The sequence below is a fragment of the Gossypium arboreum genome, chromosome 10, assembly GCF_025698485.1.
Source record: "Gossypium arboreum isolate Shixiya-1 chromosome 10, ASM2569848v2, whole genome shotgun sequence".
Lineage (NCBI taxonomy): Eukaryota > Viridiplantae > Streptophyta > Magnoliopsida > Malvales > Malvaceae > Gossypium > Gossypium arboreum.
In genome coordinates, this window is record NC_069079.1 from 2,500,893 (window position 1) to 2,516,452 (window position 15,560).

Consider the following 15,560-nt stretch of genomic DNA (forward strand, 5'->3'; position numbering starts at 1 on the left):
TCTAGCTCATGGTCAGCTATTGTCCCCCTTTAACTTCCATTTCAAGCAAAGTAGACCAGCAGATGGGAAAATTAATTTCATTTCGTAACATTATGAAACCATATCAAACCCACCACCTTTCTTTCCAAGGCTAATCTGACCTAGCCTCCTTGTATTTATTATGACTTGTTGGTATTATGCACTTTGCCATGTATTTTCTTTTCTAACAAGCAGTTTGTAAATATTTGCATTAAAATGTTGGGAAAATAGAAAGATCTGGGTACAGCTAGAATCAATGGTGAGAGGCAGAGGGAACTGAAATAATGTGTGGGTGAGTGTAATCATTTGTTTCTTTACAGTACAGCACCACTATTTTATCTCTCTCTTCAAATTGGTCCATTTCTTTTTAAAATTAACCATTCAATTCCCAGCATCATGAGTGCTCCCACGATCATATGCTCCTATTTTCTCACATTGGGTTCCATATCAAGACACTGTACTGCTAGTTAGGGCACCCTGGTCCCAAAAATAATTACTAGGCTTAGCCTCACACTTTTGAAATTTATCAATATATTATATTAAGGTCAGAACCTAACCCTTTATAAAAACTATAGTATTAAACATTAATTCCATGGTGACCATATATAAAATATAGACCTACACAACATTAGTCTTTGTATGGCTATATAAGTTCATATATGTAAGTCAAAAAGAAATTGGACCCAAAGCTTTAGAACACGAATAAAGTCATCATTTTTCCGTCATTCACGGAGAAGATAATCCAATTCAAATGGATGATTTTTCACTTTCATTTCCTTTCCTTTCCTTTTTTATTATTATTATTTTATTTTAGAGTTTTTGAATTATATGTTTCTTTCTAAATTCTTTAATTTCGAAGCGAATGAGTGTTAGTTCGATTGGCATCGACATTGTTGCCGGTGTAGGAGTACGTGAGTTCGAGCACGTTGAAGCACATTATTCTCTTATTTAAAAGTTAGGGAGAGACAATGAGTAGTTCATAATATTGGATTCAAAAGAGAAGATATGATAATTTTAATCAATAATAATAAATAATATAAAAACCCAATTTAGATAAAACGAACAAGTAGAGCAAACGAACACCATTTATAATCGCTCCATATCCACTTTTCAAAGAAAATCTCAATAAATGGGATTTTTAATTTCATTATTTCATTGCTTAATTCAGGGCAATTTGTGACTTGCCTAAGGATGATGATAAAGCATAAGAGCTTGAGAAAGGAAAGCAATGATATTTACTTTTTCATTGTCTTGGATTTTAAAGTCCTACAAAATATACACTATTATACAATTAGTCCTTTTAAGTATCAATTTCACATCTTTTGACTACTAAATCAACATTTATTTCATTCGGTGGAAATAATAGGAAACCAAATCAAAAAGTGCCTTACTGTCAAAGGCATGCACATGTATTTATATTTATTTTCAGCTATTGAATGGACCGCCGTATAAAAAGCACTATCAATGTACATCAACTGTCCCTATTCATATCTCTTTACCACATGCCAAATGGGTGCGTATTTATACCATTTATGACCCATGTTATTGACAATTATTATCACCATCCAAAGTTTAGATATCATCAACTATGGTAGCTAGTTAGTATTTTGTGTTGCTCGATTTGAGAATGGATTCCATCTCTTTTAATAAAAAATGATAAAAAATTATATTTTACTGCTAAAAAATTTAAATCTAATTAAAAATATTAAAAATTAGGAGAGAAAATATTAATTTATTGAAAAGGGATAGAGATGAGAGAATATTACAATTTTATATAATCCTTAAAGTTGAAGAGAATCATTTATATATATACAAAATCGAATAAGTAAAGTACACAATCTCAAATATCTTTACGAATATGTATATATATATATATGAAAACTACTAGATAGAATTGAACTTTTAATAGGCTTTGTCATGGGTTGATAAAACAAGAAGAAAAGATCAAAAACATGATTTAAGATTTGTCAAGATTATCAATGATGAGAATCATATGGAACATCAATGTCATCATGAAAAAACTAATTAAAACTTGGTTTTTTTTGGCATTTTGTTCTTTAATTAAAACTTAGTTTTCTTTTTTTTCATTTTTGGACAATCAATACTATTCATAATTTTTCTCTAACGTATTTTAGAGCACTCAAATCTATATATTTTCACATAAATAATAATTTTCATACTAATCAAACTAGATTGAATCATTTTTTTACTTATTGTTAGTTACACAAAATTAAAATTCGAATAAGATATATATATATTATTGTAACATATAATTACATTTTTATTGCATAACACTGTTTAAGAAAAGTAAAAAGCATAAGGCTCCCATATCATATCTTTTAGCATTCCAATATCAAAAGCAAAGGATACTATCAAACCCTGCAAATAAAATAAAAAGGATCACAAAGTAAAACACAAAACCCAATAAATAAACCCTTTCTTCCTTACTCTCATTTTGCTAATTAATTAGCATATACGTGTGGTTTCATGGCTCGAACTCTTCTTCGAACTCCTCTTGATTCTGATTATATTTTCCCATGTTATTGTAACGGTTCTCGTTGAACTCGTTCCTCGAACCGACTCCCCTCGAGTTCTCGAACCGGTTCGGGTAGTAGTTGTTCTCAGAACTCACATCATGGTAGTACTTCCCATTCTCCAAGAACCTAGTATCACTCATACCTTGCTTCTCAACATTGTTGTACTCATTGTTACCATTGTAATAGTTGTTGTTGTTCTGGTTTTCCTTAGTACTCCATCCTTTCTCGGTGAACATGGCCTCATTGTTACCATTGTAATAGTTGTTGCTATTCTGGTTTTCCTTGGTACTCCACCCTTTCTCAGTGAACAAGGCCTCATTGTTACCATTGTAATAGTTGACATTGTAGTTGTTGGTTTCTTTGGTGGCCCATCCTTTCTCATTGAACTTGGCTTCACTTTGCTGCTCAGCGTTCCCGTAGGCATTTGTCTTGCTATAAAAGTAAGAGTCTTTGTTGTTGGTTTTGGACGCTGGGATGCTATTGTAGGGTTCATCAGGGTGGTATTTAACAGGTGTGACATAGGGTTCATAGGTTTCTTTGGTACTGGTGGTGCTAGGAGGGAGCTGACCAGACTCATGACCGTAAAGCCCATAGCTTTGGGTCTCGGGGATAAACCTTGGCTCTTGCTCCTTCTTCCCCAAAGTGGTTTGTTCTTCTTTGTTGGTCACCTCTTTCTCATTTGTGTTAACGCTTGGGATTTTGCTAAAGAAATCCCTACCATGTATTTCAACGGAGAAGAGGGCTAAAAGGAAGAAGTAAGAGATGAGTTTTGGTGAAGAAGCCATTGGCAAAAAAAAGAAAAAAAGGGAAAGCAAAGATTTTGTAGGTAATGTAAGAGACTACACACTAACGAGGAATCCGTGATGATGCAAAGTGCTTATATAGAAAGAGTGGAAGAGCAATGATTTTGTTTTCACTCTAAATTGGTAAAATTTTCTACTCAATTAACGGAGGGGGTGAAGATGGTTATGATTGTAGGGACTTGGATGAGAGAGAAATTAAAAAAAAAAAGGAAAGAAAAGAAAACCTTTATCAAAAGAGGCCCCTTTACTTTGTGTTTGTTATTAATCAACCATGTTTCATTTATTTCATTTTCAATATCATGATATTCTATTATAAAAAATATTGACATAAAAGGAAAATGAGAGAAAATTAAAATATAAAATTCTTTTGCGCATATAAAAAACAATCATGGCATAAAAAGTTTATGTTAATTAATTATATTTTAAAAGTGATTTTTATAAAATAAATCTACTAGGATTGTTTATAATTTCTATTTCCCCACAGTGGGAAACAAGTGAAATGTGTAAGCTTTATTTGTTTTTTGGTCACATAAGATTCCCTCCTGACAGTCCACTTAATTCTTTACCAGACCTATTAATTAAAATCACTACTACTAAGTGACCCTATTATTTGTGTATCAAACTATTGATTGTTTCGTATCTTCTAAGCAAAACCCAAATTCATTTTATTTCAATATTTTAATAAAAGTCATTAATTGTATCTTAGCTCGATTGACATGAGCGTTGTCGATGTAAAAAGACATGAATTTGAGTGTGTTAAAGCACATTATCTTCCCATTTATGGGTTGGAGAGGGGTTATGAGTAATTCTAAATATTGTATTAAAAAGAACAGATATGATTAGAACCTGTAAATTTATTATTTTATTTTTCATCTCTTAAAAAAACAATAAAAGGAAAAAAAAAAGATAATGGAGTTTAAGAGATTTGAAGAAAAAATGTGTGGAAGTTCTAAAAACAGAATATTCATCTCACAATAATTAATATCATTGAAAACTAGTGTATCGTTTTTTGTATTGGTATTGGTATGTATTAATATCGATGCGAGTAGTAAACAAGTTGGATCGAATTAATGTAATTAAAACTATAGTTGGCAAAGGCGGAGACTTTGAGTCTTAAGCCAAGTTCAAAATTTACCATGCGCAATTGTATTTGTAGGTTTTTTTAGTTTTGATACTTATGGTTATTTAGACTTATGTCTGTAACTATACTGTACTTGTTACATTTCAAAGGAAAAAATAATTATTATTTTTAAGTTAAAATTTAATTTTTAAAATGTTTAAGAAATAAATAAAATAAAATTTAGGTATCATAATTTTGTACAAACTAGTATTGGTCAAAACTCTTGGAACAATTGGTACACACCAAAATCTTGATCGGAATGGAACTTATATTACTTAGTACTTGTTAAGGACTGAAACAGTATAGACTAAAATAGATTGAATTCCATTTCGAATAAACCTATTTACGTGTTGAGTGGCTCTTTCGATTTAGTAAAATTTAATCTAATTCAAATCAAACTTAAACAAGAATTTCATTCGATTGGTTGAACTTGAATTTAAATTAAATAACTTAAAATATTCATTTAAATTCAATTATAAAAAATAATATTGATATAAAATTATATATTTTTATTTTTCAATATTAAAATTGATTATTTAAGCGATCGATCAAATTTAAGAAAATAAAATTAAATCATTACTCAATTAAAATCGATCCATGAACACTTTTAATTTCGAGCATTATTTTTAACCTAAACCCTCTTATATCTGGTAACTATATCAAATCTTAAAAAGCTTAGAAAACATTATAACGGTGGGATTAGGGGGGAATAGAGGGCATCGTGGGCTGTGGAAATTTAGAGATGAAAGGGAGCGGCGGATGATAATGCGAGGATTAAGGGGGAAGTGGTGGGACATTAAACTATGTCGTTTAGCGGCTGTCTCCATGTGCTATTTTTCTACACCGTAGGTTGATTTTTTTAATATAAAAAATTAATAATTGAATTTACGTATAATTTTATATGTCTTATTATTTTTATAAGTTTTTATTAAATCTGTTCTTTTTTACATAATGTCTAGAATAAGTATAGCTCCTCCTCAACCCATAAATAGGAGGATAATAGGCTTCAGCGCACTTGAACTTACGTTCTCTTATATTGACAACAATATCCATACTAATCAAATTATGACTCAATCAACTATTTTTTTCAATTTTTAAAGGAGTGGTTAAGAATTGTAATTGATAATAAATTTTAAAGATTTTAAAAATATATTTTTATTAAATAAGAAAAATCAAATATAATATAAAGAATTAAAACAAAATTACACTTTATTAATTAAACACCTTTAATAAATTAAAATTAAAAAATCATAATTACGATTTATTAATTATGCATATTTTAAGAATGGTATAATGTATTTACCCTAATAAGGTGCTTCAAATGCAAATTACTTCCATAGCTAGCAAGGAAAAAACAAACAAACATTCTTTAATTGTAATTGAATATTGGATACCAAATCTTTTTAAATAACCTTTAGACAAATATATAAAATTTCACGAAAATTGACGGGATTTTAAAAAAATAATTGATTGAGTCTCAGTTTGATTGATATGTATATTGTTATCAATTCAGGAGAATGTAAACTTAAATACGCTGATGTAACAGCCTAATTTTCAGTGGTGTCGGAACAGTGATTCGAGATCACTAAATCCGACAAATGAGTAGGAAATATTATTAATTTAGTGAGTATAAGTTAAATGTGAAGTTAGGAAAAATTTTGAAATAGTGAAATGTACTAAAATATATATATATATTAAAATAATTAGAATTGAAAACGAGGTATCGAGACCTCAGAAATTTTAAATCGAGCCATAAATATTTTTATAAATATTTATGGAGTGTTAATAAGTTAGTATTAAAGTTTCGTCAAGAAATTTTAAAGTACTGATAGCTAATTGAACAAAAAATGACTAAATTGTATCAAATGCAAAATTATGGGAAATGATTAAATAGCTTAAATGATAAAAGAAAGAGGGTTTAAAAGGAAAATAGACCCAAGGTCTATTTGGGCTGGACGGCAAGAGCATGAAATCACCAAGAAAATAAGGGGAATTAAGGGCAAAATTGGAAAATTGCAAAATTTACTTAATAAAGCTAGGACTAAAGTGGAATTATCTAGATTTCTCTTTATTTTTCTGCATTCTCATCAGCAAAAACACCATGGAAGAGTTCCCTTAAGCTGGTTTTTCATATTTTTACTGCAAGTAAGTTAGATTCTTGATTATTTCTTGAAATTTTTGTGTTTTTGTGACTTTTACAACTAGGTCCATTTGTTGAATTCGCTAGTTCTTGATTCTATGAAAGAAATTGAAAGTTTCTATGAATATTTGCTGGAAGTACATGATGATTTGATATAGAATTAGAGCTTTAAATTGTTTATATGCTGATTTTATTGAAATAATTGAATAGAAAGTGAATGTTTGGGACCTAAATTGTAAAAGAGTTTGAATTTAGAGTTTTATGTGAAAATTCTGAATTTCAATAGTTATGAAATAACTTATAATGTCTAGGAAAAGTATTAATTGAGAAAATTAGTTTAATTGAGGAGTTAATTAAGTAAGGACTGAATTGTATGAACTGTGAAATTTGGGGCAAAATGAAAATCAACATTTTGCACTAAAACAGTTTTGGACAGCAGCAATAGTATAACTTTGAAAAATCTCCAAAAATTATATAAATCTAATTAGAGGATGAATAAAATATGAAATTAAAGCTTATTGAGTCTAGTTTCTTATAGAAGAAACGGTGTAAGCAATGAAATTGTAAATCATGAGATATAATAAGTTTTGTGAGACAATGTCAGAATGATTTCGGGTTCCCCTGTTTTGACTTTGAAAAATCATCAAAAATTGGATAAAAATAATTAAGGAATTAAATTTATATTTTTAAAAATCCTTAAAGAGTCTATTTTCAATAGGAATAAGCAGGAACATCATCCGAATGTCGTACGATGAGATAATTAATTCTTAGTGAAGAAGGGTCAGAACTGTCAGACAGCAGAACAGGGGCAACTTTAAAGAATAAACTGTGTTTATTGGCTAAACCAAAAATTCTGAAAATTTTATGATAATAAGATAAGTAAGTCTAGTTTCAGGGAAAATTAGCAAATCTTAATTTCGAGTTCTGTAGCTTAAGATATAAATAATTTAGTGACTATGACGCAAATGGACAGTTTTGAATATACATAAGTAAATAGTGAAATTATTGATAATGTTACTTGTTGCATGTTATATAAATTAAGGATGTGGAATGGAGAGGAGGAGGAGGAAAATATGTATGAATATTCAGCTAGCATGGCCAATTTGTATGTTTTAGGCTCATGGACTAAATTGAATAAAAGTAAAATTTTATGGGCAATTTTGTAAAAAAAATGTTAAAAATGACCAATTTGCATGAAATAGATTATTTTATTATTTAAATTACAAAATTGAATGAAATTATTAATTTAGCTCAAGATCAGGGAAAAACATGTTTTAAGGATTAAATTGAAAAGTGTTGAAATTATGGAAAATTCTGACATTTTATAGAATTCATAGGTTGTTATCAATTTGTGTGAGAATAACGGCTGGAAATAAGTATTAAATTGCAATAATTTTATTCTATTTTAACCTAAGGATGAAATCGTCATTAATTAAAAGTTTAGGGGTAAAATGATAATTTTGTTTAGAGCATTAGTTGAATGTATTATAACATGAAATAAATGAAAACGACGATCAAATTTCTTTATAAAGATCTGGATGACTTGAATACGAGGCTTGAACGTGGAAAAGAAAAGATATCGAATTAATGAAATATCTGATAAATGAATCGGTAACTCCGGTAATGTTCCGTAACTCTATTCCGGTGACGGATTCGGGTTAGGGGCGTTACAGCTGAAGTACATTGAAGGATTTAGAAAGAGACTATAAATAATTCTAGATATTATATAAAAGAAAAACAGATATAATCGAAACTTATTTCCTTTCAATTATTCTGACTCACCTTTATGACTCGTGAGATGAAAATTCAAGCACCAATGTCTAAAGCAACATAAATATATACGAAAAAAAAATGAATGTTAGACTTTTTGTTTTGATAACCAAATAACATGAAAGTGCGACTTAAAGTCTAATCTAGGGTTAATCTTGATTAACACAAAATTGAATATTTTTTACATTAACAATTTTCGATTTATGGGTTTTTGATTATTCTTAGCTGAAAGTGTTTCATTCCCAAAAAAATAAAAAGTTTTGGACATATAAAAAAGTATAAGAACTTAAAATATAAATTAATCGACATATTAACAAATAAATGGAATGCAAAATAATCTTTAAAATTGAAGAAAAGTTCATTGTATTTTTTTTTGATGTTTTCTAGGTCAGTTTTATTATCTATTTTCGGGGTTTTGTGAAGAGATGTAACATCGTTTTTAATGTTCAAACTCACGATTTTTTTTCGTTAGGAAAATAATTGTAAATTCTTATTCTTATTTTATTTTACTTTTGGTTTCTTGTTGCATCCCATTGATTTAAGTGAAGTTTTAGTTGCGTGATCAGCGGCAGAGGAGATTTCAGCCAATGCAAAGCATGTATCCATAAGAGCTGGCAATCAAACTCCTCCCACCTCTTAACCTAATTTTGGAAAACAATGTTTGCCCAAACAGATTAATAAGACATGTATTTTAACAGAAAAAGAAAAGCATATTTTTAACTCGATTGGTATGGGTATTGTTGTCAATACAATAGGGCGTGGGTTTAACTGCACTGAAACGCACTATTCTCTTATTTATGGTCGGAAGATGCTATAAATAGTTCTAGGCATTATATAAAAAAGAACAAATACAATCAAAACACATAATTAGATTGTTCGAAAAAGAAGAAAAAAAGCGTTATCGCTAACTTCAATTTATGTGAATCAGATTGATTTTGAATTTACTTAAATTTGATTTTAAATATTTTTGAATTATTTTAAGTTTGGATTAGTTTAGGTATGAATTGTTTTGAGTTTAAGTCATGTTTTTCAATTCTCATATTACTCTTTCATATCATTTTGAGTTGGATATTTTAGTTTTAAATTGACTAAATTCAAATTTTTGGCTTTTTATAATTAAATTATATGATATTGAATTTGGATTCAAATTAATTGAATCTAAGTGAACAATACCCCAAAGTGTAGTAAAACACAAGCTACATAGAGTAAGGTACATGAAACATGATGAATAAAGTCAAAGCAATTGGTCCCTAAAAATGAGGAAAAAGTCTAAGGTAGCTGCCTGGAAAATTCAATTAAACTGAATTCACAAAAGTAGAGTTTCTGTTAATGTGGTTGGGGTTTGGTAGGCTTATATTTCAAGGAAATTTGATGGGTAAAGTAGTTGTACATCTAATAAATTCAAAGTTATTAGTTGGGTTCAGTAATTCCCTACCAACATTTAAAATAAGAGTTGGTATTGTAGTGATAAATAAGTGGGTGATGGACATATCAACTGATTGGTTATATCATTTTGAGTAGGATGAATTTCGATTTAGTTAGATTATTTTAAATTCAAGTTGTTTCAAACTTTCATTGTTTAGATTGAGATTTGTTTTTTAGTATTCTTCATGTTCATTTTAGGGTTTATGTTCAGGGTTTGTGACTATTCCTTCCAACAATGTCGTCTTCAAGCTTCGATTTAGGTGGTTTTGTCACTTTAGATGGATCATTTTAAGTTATTTGTTTGAATTATTTTGAGTTCAAAATGTTTTAAATATGATTCATTTCAAAATTGAATTTTTTAAATTAATTTAATTTTAAACCATTTTAATTTTAAATTAATTTTATTTTTAAAATAAATTAATTCAAATTCAAATTGATTGATTAAACCTACTCATGGCATTGATAAGGTGTGGGCTAGGCAAAGGTCAAAGTGCTAGAATGAAATTTTAGATTTCATGTGGTAAAAGAATCACCAAGGGACCAAATAAACAAACCACTTATGATCTTAGTAGTATTATGGATGGTTTTATAGAATTAGATTGCACTCTGTTCTATTTATTTAAAAATGAATAAAATAATTTTATATTTAAATTAAAGAGGAAGTAGATCATTTCTCGTAAAAGTTTCAATAAAGTAACATGATTAATAGAATAACTAAATTGTTACACATGATATGTCACTTGTATCTCATTTTAACATATAGAGACTAGTTTTCAATAGTAGAAATGAATAAAATTTTAATAAAATAATCAATTTACTCTTTGATCTAATGTATAAAAATTATTTACCCATTTTTTTATTAGAACGAACAAAATACAATTTAACTCCCAATACCTAATTCAATTAATAAACATCCCTTTACCTCACCATTTAGAGGTGATCATGGGCTGGGCCAGGTTCGGGCCAAGCCTAGACAAAAAATTAGGCCTGTCTACTAGGCTCGGGCCCGGCCCGAAATAAAATTACTAAGCCCGAGCCCGATTCGGCCCGACCCATATTAATTTTTTTTGTTTATTTCATTAAATAAAAAAATTAAAAATATAATAAATCAAATATATTTAAAAACATAAAAACAAATATTAAAACAAATAAAAATGATACTAAAACAATTCTTAAAACAATACACAAATTGACAATATAATAAAAATAGTTATATTAAAAATTTAAAATGATTAAAAATAAAATAAAAATATATTAATATATAATTCAATTTGGTCAGGCGGGCCCAGTGCAAAAAACTCTTACCCCAGGCTCGGCCCGTTTTCTAAATAGGCCTCGTTTTTTTTGCCCAAGCCCATTTTTAGGGCCTATATTTTTACCCAAACCTTTCCATTTTTCGGGCGGACCTTCGGGCCGAGCTAAGCCAAGCCGCCCGGCCCATGAAACTCTACCACCATTCCTCTTTGCCATCAATCCAATTTTATATATTTCATTTCAAATTTGATTTTATTTAAAATTGTAATATTCAAACTCGATAAAAAAATTCTCCAACTCGTATCTAATCCGCCCCGCTCCACCTTGATATAATAAACAAATTCTTTTATAAAGCCTTATAGAAATTCATAAAATTCTAATTAAAAAATAAAACAGTTATAAAATTTAAAAAAAAAATACATTTTTGGATATATTATTTGAGGGAAGACTGTTTAAGTTTGATCTATACCGACCCAAAAATTTTGAACAATATTATCATAAATTCTGATCATATCTATTCTTTTTATCATAATGCCTAAAATTACCCATAGCCTTAACCCATAAAATATGCTTTTACGAGATATGATTTGATTTTTTTGGGTGATTGATAGTTAGGGGCGGTTGGACCTCTAGGAAATCTCTGAGACCCTTTTTGAGTAAAAAGAGACTTCCCACTTGAGCTGAAGAAGAGGGACTTCTGCTGAGTGTAGCAAAATTTTTAATTTTTACTAACTTATATCAATACCAACATTTCTAACAAAAATCATTAGAAAAATTGGTAAAAGTTAGATATATGTGTGTGCTTCAAGCACATGGGAGAATTTACCTGAAGAAGGGAGAAGGCAAGTTGTCCAAAGTAAAGGTTAAAAGAACAAAAAGGATAATGGTAACAATTATCAGAATATGAATGCTGAAATGAGTTCATCTTTTTTACCCTAACTAAATATTTGTGCATTATTCCGTATGAATCATTATTACTTTGCAGTAAAGCTCTAATTGTGGTGATAAAAGCATAAAAAGTAAAATCAAAATGTAGCAGCTAGCAAGCCTGATGGTAACTATTTCAATTTTCGAGCGTGAAAAACTCTCAGGCTGCAAATTTCAAAAGTATATATCATATTGTATTAATCTGGACACTGGAATAAACTCGTGTCGTTGGTTACTGCTGATGTGATGATTATACGCAGATTGTCCCTGTGTGTGGTGTGTGCGTGTCCCAACTCATCTTTCACCTTTTAGCTGTGCGGAATCAGATTCTATATTCTAGATGACAGAAGAGAATATAAACTGCAATGGAAGAGATTTCTTGACCTAGCTGAACTGTGATGACAGCACCATCCAAGCACCCAGTACAGGGAAGGTAATCAATGCCGAAGCCTGAAATACAACCAAAATGAATTATATCAGTAATTCAAGTAAAATTTCAGGAACAGAAGAAGGCAGTAGATACACGAGAACATACCAGAAAGAATACCAATTCATCATTGACAAAAGCTGCAGTAAATTCATTTCTTCGCATTTCTTGTTTGATGAAACCTTGCAACTGTCAACAAACGGGTAAGAAACAAGATATTTGTTTATTTCAAAGGCAAAGGTTCCCAGTGAAGGGATACATATGTATCTTTGTTCTTAGGCACTATTGATGCACATTAACTAGTAAACTGGAACTTGTTTATATTGTTTCCCCTTAAACCATTAACATTATTGCAACAAGACAATTGATGAAATACAAATTGCTGGTAAATCTAAATCCTTAATTCGTATAGCAAATCAAATTCTGCACTTTGGAGGAAAAATGAATTGTTATCACTTAAGGACCAAAAAGTATTAGAATGCAGAATTCATGTTTGCAAATGTTGCACAAAGATGATTGACAGAGGATTCAAGTTAGAAGTGCAAGATAATTCTTGAACCTGTGTAACAAATTAATCTCAGTGTGTTGAAAAATAATGCCCGCATAAAGCTGAAACCATTCTGGGCGACATTCGCATGGGACTCTAAGATAGAGCCAAAGAAGGTTCACAATCTAAGTCATCAAGACACTAATCATACTCTCTATAATTCAGGGGAAAAGAATCTTTTTGGCTGATAGAACTATGATTCTATGATTACTGACAATCTTGTTTACGAAACTAAGCAACCTAGTTGGAAGAGGCCAAAGGTTTCCAGATTCATGGTGATTAAGCATAAAACTGATTTAGTAGAAAGAGATCATGCCTAGGAGTTTACACAGAGCCAAAGGAAATGGTCAACTTATCCACTGAGCATTTTCTATTGTTGGAAACTTTCACAAAGTATACTTTTATGTAGTTTTGACATGTGAAGATCTCCAAGGGTAACCTGATTCGTTTTGAGGTACATTAATCCTAGAAAATCGCATTGCAATGCTAAACATACCTGATGGTGATACTTTTTAATTGCTGAGTAAAATCTTCTTAATTGTTGCAGAGCTTGAGACATGTAGTACTTAATGGTAGATCCTTTTCCGAATGAATAATATTCCAATGCACCAAGCATCTTTGGAAGATGTCTTTCAGAAAGGTCATTAAAGAACTATATTTGCAGAAAAGATTTGATTTGACTTGATTAAGACTTGAATGAAAGATAAGCATTTGGCAAAATATCATTACTTTTACAAAAATTTCAAATGGACTGAGAGAGATGTAATAATAATAATAATAATAATAAAAGGTCTGAAAGACTATGTCAGCTTATTATATTACCTTCAAGAATGAGCATCTCATGTACCTTTGCTTTTGATCTTGCAATGCCCTCCTCTGTATGACAAAAAGCAATTATGCTAATTAACAAATTGATTTTAATGGCAGAATGTTTACTTTTTTCTTTTAAACTTCCTTATGAATTGACGAATAACTGATATTAATAGGGTCCATCGAAGGCAATACTTGTGCAAGTTGAAGCGCCTGCTCAAGATGTTGAATTTGAATCCATTGTTCTGTAACAACTTCTGCCATCTGAAAACAAGGGAATGAAACTTTAAGAGAGAAAAGTACAACTGTTTCAACATCAGCAATAGAGAAAACAAAATCAAAACGGAATAATTTTTTTCAAGTTTTCGACACAACACAATCAAGGAAAGGCCAAATTAACCAAGATTGAGTTCTGAGAACAATGGTCATTTCGATTAACAAATTAAAAAGAATATCCGGGTGAAAGAACTTCCTTTATTCTTTTTCTTTTCATGGTTTAACATCTTAGCAGCAACCAGAAACTGAAGTCTGAATGAACCCCCTTCCCCAAAAACGATACATAAATCTAGAAATTAGAACAAAAATAAGATGGTCTTTAAAGCATTTTTGCTGTTCTTGATGAAAATTCTTTAAGTTGATAAAGGTCATAATAATACATAGAAATGCTTAGTCATTCAACATTCACTAGCAGAGTCTCTACACAGAAATAAAATTAATGCATGCACAATGCTGACCTTTTCAACTTTTAAATTAACAGCTTCCACCCTATCTTCAGTGTCCTGTGCTTCTGATTCCAAAACGTGAAGTTCAAAGTTGTTCTTTCTCGAAGCATCCCAAAGCAAACGTACCTAGGAGAACGAGGCCTACTACTCAAGTCAGATGAATATTGCAAATAAAGCAAGCATTACAGGCAAGGAATCCAATGGTAGAAAAAAATGGAATTAGGGATTATATTTATATTAAACCATTTAAAACGAACCTCCTCTTCTAGAGCCTTAAGCTTTTCATCAGCAAGTAATGAATCATCCTGCAATTAACATAATATAGAAATTAAATTTCATAGCCGATTAAACCCTAATTTAGTACACTGTACTCTTCAATCTACACTTCTTTAGGGAAAGACATTCAATAACCGAAAATAATTGAAAACATAATAATAAAAAAGCAAAGCTTCTTGGCTAAGAATTGAACCTTAAGAGTGGATATAACAGACTGCAGATAAGTGATCTTGTTTTCCATGTCTTCGAGAAGCTTCTCGCGTTCCTTGAGAAGAAGGGTTTTAGCATCAATGCTTTGAATTGTTTCTTCGAGAACAGATTCTACAATCATATTTACAAAGCATCAAAGAATTGAAGATTACGATTAGTAATTTGTTTCTAATGAAGCGTCTATCGTTAAAAAGAAATTGAGAGGGAAAATTACCCAAACGAGAGAGCTTTAGCTTGGCGTCATCCAATTCACGGATCAAGAGGTTGTGGTCGTTGTTATTTAGTTGATCTTGCGACGTGAGAGAGATGAGGAAGACGAAGAAGAAGAAACCAGTGAAAATGGCGGGAAAGAGAGGAGCCGCCATTGCTGCTTCTTGAAGTTGCTAATACGATCTTTTCTTAAAGAAGCTTTTTGTTGCTAAGAGAAAGATGCAGTAATGGTGGACTTTGGAAGGACAGATTTGCTTTCCCATTATAGTTTTATTTCTATTTATATATATAAGGTTAGTTTACCATTGTAATTTAAAAAAAGTGTTTATTTGATATTGTAATTTAAAAAATATTTTGAAAGGAT

General features: G+C 30.2%; 2 protein-coding genes across 3 annotated transcripts; both read right to left on the reverse strand.

Moving 5' to 3' along the window:
- Positions 1-2,248: 2,248 nt before the first annotated feature.
- LOC108487139 (protein E6-like) lies at positions 2,249-3,487 on the reverse strand. Its single transcript, XM_017791393.2, has one exon. It carries the CDS (start codon positions 3,338-3,340, stop codon positions 2,504-2,506), a length of 837 nt encoding a protein of 278 aa, XP_017646882.1. The 5' UTR covers positions 3,341-3,487; the 3' UTR covers positions 2,249-2,503.
- Positions 3,488-12,038: 8,551 nt separating this feature from the next.
- On the reverse strand, positions 12,039-15,478 carry LOC108487494 (uncharacterized). Of its 2 annotated transcripts, XM_017791850.2 has the most exons (9): positions 15,201-15,478; positions 14,970-15,097; positions 14,758-14,805; positions 14,513-14,626; positions 13,974-14,042; positions 13,791-13,844; positions 13,465-13,620; positions 12,530-12,610; positions 12,039-12,444 (listed from the first exon to the last, which is right to left on the reverse strand). In XM_017791850.2, exons 1-9 carry the CDS (start codon positions 15,349-15,351, stop codon positions 12,379-12,381), a joined length of 867 nt encoding a protein of 288 aa, XP_017647339.1. In that variant the 5' UTR covers positions 15,352-15,478; the 3' UTR covers positions 12,039-12,378. The 2 variants fall into 2 exon arrangements, with proteins under 2 accessions (XP_017647339.1, XP_017647340.1); XM_017791851.2 differs by lacking the exon at positions 13,465-13,620.
- Positions 15,479-15,560: the final 82 nt, after the last annotated feature.

What these genes read in the sequence shown, in the direction of transcription:
- LOC108487139 (XM_017791393.2), bottom strand. Translation starts at nt 3,340, where the DNA reads ATGGCTTCTTCACCAAAACTCATCTCTTACTTCTTCCTTTTAGCCCTC.
- LOC108487494 (XM_017791850.2), bottom strand. Translation starts at nt 15,351, where the DNA reads ATGGCGGCTCCTCTCTTTCCCGCCATTTTCACTGGTTTCTTCTTCTTC. An exon ending in AGGCGCTTCAACTTGCACAA is followed by an intron (nt 13,845 to 13,973) that starts GTATTGCCTTCG and finishes TTTGTCATACAG; the next exon opens with AGGAGGGCATTGCAAGATCA. An exon ending in TTAAAAAGTATCACCATCAG is followed by an intron (nt 12,611 to 13,464) that starts GTATGTTTAGCA and finishes GTTTGTTGACAG; the next exon opens with TTGCAAGGTTTCATCAAACA.